A 12497-nucleotide genomic window follows, 5' to 3' on the forward strand; every position below is an offset into this window, starting at 1 on the left:
CCCACTGGGGTGCCTGGCCAGCCTGGGTGAGGGGCTGATGGGTGTTTGCAGGCTGGTCAACACCCCCTTCAGGGTGGTCGTCCCCACTGGGATGCCTGGCCCGCCTTGGTGAGGGGCTGATGGCTGTTTGCAGGCTGGTCAACCCCCCCCCCCGCCAGTGGGGACCCTCACCCCATTGGGGTTTGGCCACCCTGGGTGAGGGGCTCATGTCTCTTTTCAGGCTGGCCACACCCGCTTTAGGGTGGGGTTCCCCACTGTGGTGCCTGGCCAGTCTGGGTAAGGGGCTGAGGGCCGTTTTCAGGCTGGCCAAGCCCCCCGGTGACGGAAGCTCCCAGCCTCTCTTTTTTTTCTTTTTTTTTTCTTCTGGGATTTATATTCCTTCTATTATTGAAACTTTGTAGCCTTGAGTGGAGCTCAGAGCTGACCAGGGCAGGCAGGAAGCTTGGCTTCCTCCATCGCTAGGTGCAACCCAAGCCTCCTGCTCACTCCAGGTCCGTGGCCACGGCCGGCTGAAAGCAGGTATCTGGGGTTTATTTATCTTCTATAATTGAAACTTTGTTGCCTTGAGTGGAGCTCAGAGCCGCCCGCGGCAGGCGGGAAGCTTGGCTTCCTCCATCACTGGAGCAACCAAGTCTCCTGCTTTCTCCAGCTCTGTGGCTGCTGGCCGCCATCTTGGTTGGGTTAATTTCCATATAGTCGCTCTGATTGGCTGGTGGTCGTGGGTTAAGGTGCAGCGAAGGTACGGTCAATTTGCACGTTTTTCTTTTATTAGTGTAGATTGTCATTTGTATTATTTTTGCTTGTTTCTCTCTCATTCTTTTTCTTCTTCTAACAGTCCCTTTAACATTTCTTGTAATACTGGATTGTTGTTAACAAACTCTTTTATCCAATTTTATTGTCTTGGAAGCTCTTTATTTCATCTCCTGTTTCAATTATTGCATTGCTGGATAGAACCAGCTTGATTTTAGATTCTTGCTTTTCATTACCTTGAATACTGCTTGCTACTCCCTTCTGATTTACAGTGTCTCTGTTGAGAAATCAGCTGACAGTCTATGAAAGCTTCTTTGTGGTTAACAAATTGCTTTTTTCTTTCTCTGTTCTCTTTTTCTTTAATTTTTGGCATTTTCATTATGATGCGTCTGCTCATGGTCCTCTTTGGGTTCTTTTTGCTTGGGACTCTGTGTGCTTACTGAACTTGTGTGACTTTTTTTCACTAGGTCAGGTAAGTTTTATGACATTTCTTCAGCAAAGTTCTGTATCTCTTGCTCACTTTCTTCATCTTCTGGTACTCCTATGATGCTGAACATTTCAGATTGTTGCACAGCTCCTTTAAGCAGTACTCCTGCTTTATAATTGCTTTTTCTTTTTGGTTCTCTGATTTAGTGATTTTTTTTACCTTGTCTTTCAATTCACTGATTCCATCCTCAGCTTCCTTTAATCTGCTGTTTATTCCTTCCTGTGTATTCTTTATTTCTGCTGTGTCATTCTTCATTTTACAAAGTTGTTTTTCATAGTTTCTGTTTATTTTTTTCATGCAATTGAGCATCCTTATAATCTCTATTCTGAATTCTATATTTGATAAATTGCTTCTCTCCATTTAATTTATCTCTTCTTCTAGAGAATTATCTTTTGGTGCTTGCTTCGTTTTCTCTCCATTTTAGTTGCCTGTTTGCATTTGTTTCTATGTATTATATACGAATCCCAGTCTTGGTAGGGTGGCCTTATGTGATAGGTGGGACCCAGTGGCATAGTCTCCATGACCGCCAGACCTGGGTGCTGTAATAATTTCTCTGTGTTCTTTGCGTGTGACCTCCTGTTGTAATTGAGTTTTACTTGCTATTGGCCCATTTATGCATGAGCTTTCTCTTCAGGCTGACTGACAGTAAGGCTCGGCCTCAACATGGCATGCAGTCTGTAGCTGATGCTTATTACATGAAGCTGAATTCACCTTAGCAGGATTTGGATCCTGCCAATATTTCCCTGTTGATATACTGCTTGTGAGCTTATTGGATCCTTCTCCATTGTTGTTTGAAGCTGGCCACTGGGTTCATTGGTTTTGGGTTCCTTTGGAGGATCTGTTGTTTAATCCAATGTCACATGCTGTTTATGATGGGCTCTGAGTACCCTGTTTAGAGCTATCAGAGAGCCACAGTTTATGGCTTCCTCAGCTGTGTCTGAGTGCATGTGGAAAGGACCAAGCTGTGCACCAAGATCTGCTTTTTCTAGCCCAAGGCCCAGAAGCATGTTCGCACAGTGGATGTAAACTCTCCAGGGTGGGACAAGAGGATTTTCTATTGGTGAGGCAATTGCTTCCCCCCATGCTGAAGCTGTATTGTTGGGAAAGCTCTGTCCCAGAAAGAATGCTTCTGCAGAAGTGGGGAATGCTTCTTCAGCATAGTGATCCTGGTGGCTTTCTCCACAGAGCTACAAACCCCAGACTCTCCTCATGCAGCTCTAGTTCACCCTGCCCTCTCTCTGCCGGAGTCCAAGTTGAGTGGCTGCAAATGCAATTTAGAGTGTTGGCCCATTAAGGGGGTGCCTATGTATCTAGCCATCTTCTCCTGCTGGACAGTACCCCTGGTGCTTTTCATAGCCAGGTGTTATGTAGGCACCTTTCCCAGTTTTGTTACTCTGGGCTGGGGAGTCCAGCTTGTGTTTATATCCCAGACTTCTCAGAGGTAACCCCCTACAACTGAGACATTTCTCCAGAATTTCAGCTGCTGCCTGTGCGAGCCTAACCAGACTTCTTGCACCACCACACTTCCTACCAATCTTGATGTGGCCTCCTCTTTACATCCTTGTTTATAAGGGTTCTTTCCACTTAGTCTTCTGTAGGTTATTCAGGATGATATCTCTATATTTTAGTGTAATTTCAATTTGGTACTGGGAGATTGTCGGTGTAGCTTCTACTTATTTGCCACCATCTTGGAATCTCTCAATTGTACAGCTTTTAGTGTTTGTTTTAAAAATATCTTTCAGCAGCAGAAAATTTTTATATTTATAAACATGTCTATTCTATTTAGATATTTTAATTTCTCAAAATTTTATTAAAAATGTACATATTGTGTCTAGATTGCATTATGGTTGAAAATTATGTAGAAAAAATTTTAAAAAATACATATTTTTTTATTTCACAGAGGAAGGGAGAGGGAGAAAGAGAAACATCAATGATGAGAGAGAATCATTGATTGGCTGCCTCCTGCACACCCCTACTGGGGATCAAGCCAGCAACCCAGGCATGTGCTTTTGACCAGATCAAACCTGGGACCCTTCAGTCTGCAGGCTGATGCTCTATCCACTTAGCAAAACCAGCTAGGGCTATTTAGATAAATTTTGATTCTTACATATGTAAATATCTATGAAGTTTTCTTAAATTTATTTGATGCTCAATTTTATGAGCTCTTTTCTCATAAGTTTGTAATACTTAGAAACATGAGCTGTTAAATGACTAACTTTAATGTCTCAGTTTGCAACAAATTAGATTACCTAGAATGAAACAATTTAAGAAGATAAAAAAACTTGTAAATGAGTTAAATGATTTGACCTGACATTGTTTTTATAGTTGATAAATAATGTTTTTTTTATATATTACTGTTTTCTGTGAGTTGTTTAGTGTTGATTTTCTAAATAAAAATAAATGAATTGAATTTTGTTCGAAATATTCCAGACAACTTGAAATAACAAATTTTAGTTGAGAATTACTATTAAAGTTATGTACTTTGCAAATATTTATTAAATAATTGAATAGTGCTTTTAAGTAATCTGGAGAACAAAGTCTGTAGTCTATATTTTTATGTTTTTTTTTTATGAAAGCTAGTCTAATTATCCCCCTTCCCCCTTATCCACTGAAGGTATACTTGCTCAAATATCTAGAAATCATTTGTGTTTTTCTTCATTTTAGAAAACTATTTTTATATTCTCTGCTTTAGGCTGGCTATCTATCTATCTATCTATCTATCTATCTATCTATCTATCTATCTAAATAGCCTAGTATGCAAATTGTCCCCTCGGGAGCTCGACCAGGAGACCAGGAGTTTGATCGCTCGCTATGACATACATTGACCACCAGGGGGCTGTGCGGAACAAAGGAAGGCCCCTGGCAGCAGCCAGCAGCCAGGGAAGGGAGGCCCCGGCTGGCAGCTGCCAGCCATGGAAGGGAGGCCCCCACCGGCAGCTGGCAGCCGGGGAAGGAATTTCCTGGCCAGCAGCCTGAAGGAAGGCCCCAGCCAGCAGCCAGAAGGCCCCGATGGGCCTAATCACCGGCCAGGCCTAGGGACCCTACCCATGCACAAATTTCACGCACTGGGCCTCTAGTTAACTATAAAGAGACTAAGTTTTGGATCCACAAATTATTACAGACCTTAAACCATCTATATAAAAAAAACCAACAACACTAAAAATTTGTGGGACCTAGTAAATAAAAAATGAGAACTCAATTGAAATTTATTTCTTTATTTTTAATGAATATTCATAAGTTAAGTTTAGAATATAAAATTATCCCTGATTTAATAAGTCTAAATGGTGTGTTTCAATTGTATCTAAATTGTACTATTAATGTTAAAAAGTTTTTCATTTGTCAGGTCTTTCTTGACCATGCAGTCCAAAGTAGAATCTAGGTTATTCTCTCTCATTTTAAACCATTCTCTTTTCCTCACAGAAATCATTATGATTTGTGATCCTATATTGTTTTACTTGTTCAATGTATGTCTTTTTCATTATACCATAAGTTTCAGGAAAGTGGGAACTATGTTCAGTCTTGTCAAATCTGTGGGTTTGCAGTACCTGGCACAATGTAAATGTTGTTAAATGAATCAACACAAATATAATCATAATTTCATAGTTTTTGGATCTTTGTTAATTGGAAGGTTTAGTAAGATTCAAGGCTTTCTAGCTCTGTCCAAATCACAAGTTTATTCTTTATGAATTACTTCTTTCATCTGATAGATGAGAAATGGGATGAGGGAATTTAAATAGTAGAGGGCAACTGTTACTTGCTGCAAGCATTTTTTGTAGGTATGTTATGAATGTTACAATTGCTTTTTATACAATAAAAATTAAACATTACTTATTGATATCTTTAATTTTTTTTTCATTTAAGTGGTATATGATCAGCATTGTCCACATATACAATCGATGGAGAAACAGTGAAATTCGATGCTATGTGAATGGACAGCTAGTATCCTATGGTGATATGGCTTGGCATGTTAACACAAATGATGTAAGTTTTATTTTAACCTGTGTTTTAATGTATTTGAGCATATGCTATGTAATTGTTTATAATTGAATAATAAAATAGTTTGTTAGAAACTTAATAGTTTTACTTTGAATTTTTTTCTATTAAGTGAATTTTTAAGTCTTAAATTTAATATAATTGCCACAAGACATGATTAGTGATACAAAAAAAGAAAAAATGCTTTGATAATTTATTAAATATTAGGTCAAAAACATCAAGGCTGTATTCTAGTATTTCCAGAATCCCAGGCATTAAAAATGTATCTTTCACCTTATTTGGATATGACACAAAAACCTTAGACAGATAAGTATAACATATAGTCACTACTATTTATTAGATAAATGGTGATAAATTCTATGGACTAAAATTAAGTGGGAACAGGTATAGAAAGTGTAGGTTTAGGGACGGGAGAAGCCAGATGATACAGAAATGATTTTATTAGAGTTCAGGGAGCAAGTCATGTGGATATTTGGGGGGAATATCCCATTCATTGTATGTTGAAAGGTTTTAAGCCAAAACTGGAGAGTTTCTTAAACAACAAAGTAACCAGCTTGTTTGGGGCAGAGGGAAGAGAACAGATAAGAGATGAGGCAAAGCAGATACTAGACAGTCAAATATGCAAGGCCTCATGTACTAACATAAGGCTTGGGCTTTCCAATGTTATCTAGTCTAAAAATCTTTATCTATAATAATAAAAGCGTAATATGCTAATTAGACTGGAAGTCCTTCCTGACCACCTTCTGGAGGAAGCCAGGACTTCGAGGGAAGCCCGGGCCCTGTGTGCCTGCCTGCAGACAGAGGGAAGCCTGGGTCCCAGGTGCCAGAGGGAAGCTGGTGCCAGCAGCTGGGAGTAGGAAGGCCTGCTCTTGCATGATTGTCGTGCATCGGGCCTCTAGTAAGATTATAAGCAGACTAGAGACATGATGCTGATTGGTATTTTGGAAACATCAATCAGGCTGCAGTATTGAGAATATTTTTAAGGAAAATAATTGGCAGAAGCAGGGGGATCTGTTAAATGATTTACTGCTGTAACAAAGAGATAGTAATTTTGACTAGAATATTAGCAGTGGTGGAGATAACATAGTTGGATTCTTAATAGAGGATATATAGATTTAAAACCTTAAAAGTTCTTTTTTCTCTATTTTGGGCCTTCTCTTATCTTCATCCAAGCCTGTTAGAGCAAAAATAAGAGATGTGTTCTAATGCCCAAAGAATAATTCCAGCAAGCCTCTTTTTAATAAAATTCATATCTCAATATTATCTGCATCTCAGTAGACTTCAGTCTTCTCAGTGCAGGGATTGGCTCTTGTTCTCCTAGTAGCACTGTATGCATAGTCTAGTTTGTACTCTAGGTCAGGGCCCTTTACCTCTTTTTGTATGGCCTAGAAACTAAGAATCTTGTTTTTACATTTTTTAATGACCCTAACAAACAAAAATCAAAGAAGATAACAGAAATTATATGTGGCTTACAAACCATAAAATATTTCCTATCTGTTCCTTTATAGGAAAAGTTTTTGTTTTTTGTCCTAGAAACTTGTAGTCAGGACATAGTAAATATTTATGAGGATAATTTTGTCAGAATTAGAATATACAGATGAAATTCTTAAGTTTTGCTCTCCAAAGGAAAAAGTCTTTTTATTAGAGTGGAAAAACCTCAGTGATCATGTTGACTGTCATTATCTCTACGGTTATATATATTTTTAATACAAGGAAGAAAATACTTAGATTTGTGAATTATTTGCAGTAACGCTCCACTAAATGGAGCGGCCTGGACAGTAATGCATATGCACATATGCATTATGAAGTCAATTCTTAAGTTATTATACTTTTAATTAAGGATTGGATAGTTAATGACTAGTTTCTGATTTTGTATCTAATTCACATGAGTGTAATAACCTGTGAGGATGTGAGAGAGAAACAGCAGTGACTGCTTTCACTGGTCTAGATGGGTGGGACCAAGTATTAGGAGAGGTTTAAAACATCCTAGTGCAGTGGTTCTCAAACTGTGGGTCGCGACCCCTTTGGGGGTCGAACGACCCTTTCACAGGGGTCGCCTAAGACCATCGGAAAACACATATATAATTACATATTGTTTTTGTGATTAATCACTATGCTTTAATTATGTTCAATTTGTAACAATAAAAATACATCCTGCATATCAGATATTTACATTACAATTCATAACAGTAGCAAAATTAGTTATGAAGTAGCAATGAAAATAATTTTATGGTTGGGGGTCATAACAACATGAGGAACTGTATTAAAGGGTTGCGGCATTAGGAAGGTTGAGAACCACTGTCCTAGTGGGAAAGGTCTTGTTAAGAATGGCTTCTTAGGTGCTCAACTCTCCAGATGGAGAGCACTGTACCATCTGCTTTAGGCATCAGACTTTTGTGATCTTTTCTGATTCTGAATAATGCTTACTTATGTGAGAGAGGGAAGTGATTTCCTCTGTCTGGAGAAATAGTAGAATATATCAATAATGGAAAAATTAGGTTGCGTTTTTAAAATTAGGCCCTATGTATTTATGATTAAAATTGGACGAGTTATTCTCTGATTCAGATGAGTCTCTCTCTGAATATGAATAATAATAAATCATTTTAGTTTAAAATAATTTTTACTATTGTAAATAAATAATTATAAGTAAGCCCTTTTGCCTTTAAATATAAAGTTGGAGAAGTGGTCAAGTGATTGAGTAAATGGTTATTGTTTGTTTAACTTGCCCATCAATATAAAACATTTAACTGATTTATCTTTCCTAAAAATCTTTAGCTGGCTTTTATTACTTAAATACTCTGTAAGAATTAATTGATGCTTTCTTCTTTTATTGTTATAACAGTGAAAGAAGGTATCCTTAAATATTTTGTCATTAGAAAATAATACATTTGCTTTTTATGACTTTTTAAAAATAGAGCTATGACAAGTGCTTTCTTGGATCCTCCGAAACTGCTGATGCAAATAGAGTATTCTGTGGTCAACTTGGTGCTGTGTATGTATTCAGTGAAGCACTCAACCCTGCACAGATATTTGCAGTTCATCAGTTAGGACCTGGATATAAGGTAGTAAGAACTCTCTTATAAATTCTGTGTAAAGTTTTATGTAAATTCTATGTGAAATGTGATATAATATATAGTGATAGTCTTCAATGTGGTTTAAAAGTCATCTCTATTTTTTGGAATTCAGCTGTTATGTTTATTTCTTTCAAAGGTGTTTTTCTTTTTTTAACATTTACCTTTCATGAACTATTTTTATTCTTTAGTCTGTTTTCTAATGTTGAAGCTATGGCTTTTCTTACATAATTTTGAAATAAGAAATTTATAAAAACGTATTGCTTAATGTGCTATTTGAAATATCAAATTTTGAAAGATATATAATAAACAAATGAAATGACTATTATTTTTAAAATTAGAGGTAACCTAGGAAGAATAAAGATTTAGAAGGAAAATGGTATAAAGTATTACATATGGCTGAAATTATTCGTTTCTAGGGTAGGCAAGTGATTACGGAGTAATAATCCTAATTTTGCAAAGCTAATTATTTAATATGATTTATTATATTCTTCCTGCTTTGTAATATTTAAAATGAAAACTTAATTAGGTAAGATATTGCATTTACATATATGAACTAGAGGTCCAATGCACGAAATTTGTGCATGGGTAGGGCCCCTAGGTCTGGCTGGCAATCAGGGCTGATCTGTGGGGTGACTGGAGGGGTGATCGGGGGCCCCTGCTGATACCCGCCTTGGCGCCACCCACTCGCCGGCCCCAACCCCGGCACCACTGCCAGTTTCCTCCCTCTGTGGGGAGATCAGCGGGGCAATCGGGGGGGCCCTGATGGCACCCACCTTGGCTGGCCTGGGGTCTGTGGGTTGGGGGCAGCTCCTGTGTTGAGCGTCTGCCCCCTGATGGTCAGTGAACATCATAGCAACTGGTTGTTTCACCGGTCGTTCCGCCGTTTGGTCAATTTGCATGTTAGGCTTTTATTATATAGGATAGGATTAGCTTTTTAATTTAATTTTGTTTATTTTATCTTATTATTGACAGTATTACAAATGTTCCCCAATTTCCCTCTCCTGTATTCCCCACCTCCCAACCCCTGCAGCACACCTGGCTAGGAAAAGAGTTACTAGTATAAGAGTTTTATTAAAATCACATTGGAAATAGTGACATCACTAAATGTTTGGAGCTAAAAAAGAATTATACAGTGTATGTGAAAGTGTTTATGATTCTGAAGAAGTCCATGGCTTGTATGGAAGAGCTGGTGATTTATTTTAAACCTTATGTCTAAATAATCAGTGTAAAGATTGTGTTATGAAAAAGGACTACAGACATTAAAAGTAATTCTTTTGTCTTTATTTTTGCATTAGTATTTCTGTTTTCAATTTTATGTTCCATGTTGACATATAAGTGACAGTTTGAGTTTACTATTATGAAAATATATTGCTGTTTTCAGTGATTTTAGTAATCATAAATTGCATTAGGATAGTGCTGTCATTTTTTTTTGTTTGTTTTTAAAAAATAATTCTTTATTGTCTAAAGCAGTGGTTCTCAACCTTCCTAATGCCGCGACCCTTTAATACAGTTCCTCATGTTGTGGTGACCCCCAATTTCATTGTTACAAATTGAACATAATTAAAGCATAGTGATTAATCACAAAAACAATATGTAATTATATATGTTGTTGGGGTCCAGCCCCAACAGGTCCAGGGGTTCCCCAAGGTGTGGACGGAGTCGGCGAAGAAGGAATGACACAGAGACAGCGTTTGGTTGATCAGCATAGTTGGGTTCTCCAGCCAGGTTCTGTGTAGGTTCTCTTGCCATGTTCTCTCGCTAGGTTCTCCAGCCAGCTTCTGTTTTAGTGCTGTCATTTTTATGTCAAGGTGGCAATACTTGCTATCATTCCTTTTTCCATACATTTTACTTGTTTAACTATCTGTAGAGTGAATTTGTGCTTGTACAGTTAGTTACTTCTTCTTTCATGGGTCCTTTGGTTGGGTTTGAGACATAGCTGTGCCAAGTGTTGGCTTTGCATTGGAATCTATACTAATAAAAGGGTAATATGCTATTTAGACCAGACATCTTCTGGGCGTCCTTCTGGACAAAGCCACAGTGGTGGGAGCTGAGGCAGAGGGGGTTAGGGCCGATCAGGGAGCAGTTAGGGGCAATCAGGCCGGCAGGGGAGAGCAGTTAGGGGCATCAGGCAGTCATGCAGAGTGGTTAGGGGCAATCAGGCAGGCAGGCAGAGTGGTTAGGGGCGATCAGGCAGGCAGGCAGGTGAGCGGTTAGGAGCCAGGGGTCCTGGATTGGAGAGCGTGCAGGCCGGGCTGAGAGACCCCCCTACTGCCCTGTGCACGAATTTTGTGCACCAGCCCTCTAGTGTTTCTGTAATTGCAGTCTGCCTTCCTTGCCTACTGCTTTGCCTTGTTCCATAAAATATTTTAAGTGGCTTTCTTTAAGCACTAACAGAATGATAAGTAGAGTGACCAATCAAACCAATGAGACATAAAGTTAGAAAATCAAGTAAATACAGATATGCAAACCATAAATCCAATATGATTGCCATAGTGAAATTTCAAAATTGATGGGTGCTTTTAAGGTGCAAAAAGGAAAAGGGGCTACATATAGAGTAATTTTTTTCATTTAGAAAGGAGAAAACATTATCCTGAATCACTTTGCAAACTTAGTAATTTGTCATATGGCTCTTTCTTATCATGTTCTTCCATACCAACAGTGAAAATGAGTGTTAACCCTGAGTCACTATGTTCTATGCACAAGCATTCATGTGATACCGGTTTTCCTAGCATCCCAACATAGATACAGAGTACCTATATAAAGTGAGAACTTTTATTTTTTATTATTTTAAAAAAATATATTTTATTGATTTTTTACAGAGAGGAAGGGAGAGAGATAGAAAGTTGGAAACATCGATGAGAGAGAAACATCGATCAGCTGCCTCCTACACACCCCGTACTGGGAATGTGCCTGCAACCAAGGTACATGCCCTTGACTGGAATTGAACCTGGGACCCTTCAGTCCACAGGCCGACGCTCTATCCAGGGAGCCAAACCAGTTAGGGCTAAAGTGAGAACTTTTAAAAGAACATGCCTTTAAATTTTGGGCATTACATGAAAATGTATTACATTTGTAAGTTGCCAGTATTTCAAGGGCCCCTTGTTGTTAATGGAAGTTGGCTTTAAATTTATGGGTGTTGTATGTATTTTCTCAATTTTTAAATACTAAGAGTATAATTAATATCAGGAAAGATATCTGCAAAAAATTTTGACATTAATATTTTTTTCAAGAAGTTTAGAGTATGAAAAAGGGAAGGTGGATAGAATACAGATAAAGATCAAATTGATTTTTTTTCTTTTTTTAAAATTTCTTTATTGGTTAAGGTATTACAAATGTGTCCTCATTTCCTATTAACCCCCAACCCCCCCACCCCCCACACACACACTCATGTTCTCAATCCCCTGTTGTCCGTGTCCATTGGTTTGGCTTATATGCATGCAAGTCCTTTGGTTGATCTCTCCCCCTTACTCCTTCCCTCCCCTACTTTCCCTCTGGGGATTGATAGTCTGATCGAAGTTTCTCTGTCTTTGGATCTGTCCCTGTTCATCAGTCTATGTTGTTCTCTATATTCCACAAATGAGTGAGATCATGTGGTATTTATCTTTCTCTGACTGGCTTATTTCACTTAGCATAATGCTCTCCAGTTCCATCCATGCTGTTGCAAATGGAAATAATTCCTTCTTTTTTACCGCAGCATAGTATTCCAGTGTGTAGATGTACCACAGATTTTAAATCCACTCATCTGCTGATGGACACTTAGGCTGTTTCCAAATTTTAGCTATGGTGAATTGTGCTGGTACGAACATATGGGTGCATATATCCTTTCTGATTGGTGTTTCTGGCTTCTTGAGATATATTCTTAGAAGTGGAATCAGTGGGTCAAATGGGAGTTCCATTTTTAGTTTTTTGAGGAAACTCCATACTGTTCTCCACAGTGGCTGCACCAGTCTGCATTCCCACCAGCAGTGCAGAAGGGTTCCTTTTTCTCCACATCCTCTCCAACACTTATTGTTTGTTGATGATAGCCATTCTGACAGGTGTAGGATGATACTGCATTGTCGTTTTGATTTGCATCTCTCGTATGATTAGTGACTTTGAGCATGTTTTCATATGTCTTTCGGCCTTCTGTATGTCCTCTTTCGAAAAGTGTCTATCTAGGTCCGTTGCCCATTTTTTGATTGGATTGTTTATCT

General features: G+C 38.4%; 1 protein-coding gene across 1 annotated transcript in view; it reads left to right on the forward strand.

Annotated features, from left to right (window-relative positions):
• LOC106724223 (neurobeachin-like) overlaps positions 1-12497 on the forward strand; it is a gene marked incomplete at its 5' end in the record, with an annotated part of 217421 nt that overhangs the window by 135024 nt on the left and 69900 nt on the right. The window contains 2 exons of the mRNA XM_014530729.1: positions 5099-5218; positions 8146-8292. Of these exons, the coding sequence (XP_014386215.1) occupies positions 5099-5218; positions 8146-8292 (267 nt within the window). The remainder of the gene's footprint in view (positions 1-5098; positions 5219-8145; positions 8293-12497) is intronic.

The sequence above is a fragment of the Myotis brandtii genome, unplaced genomic scaffold (genome assembly GCF_000412655.1).
Source record: "Myotis brandtii unplaced genomic scaffold, ASM41265v1 scaffold77, whole genome shotgun sequence".
NCBI classification, from domain to species: domain Eukaryota; kingdom Metazoa; phylum Chordata; class Mammalia; order Chiroptera; family Vespertilionidae; genus Myotis; species Myotis brandtii.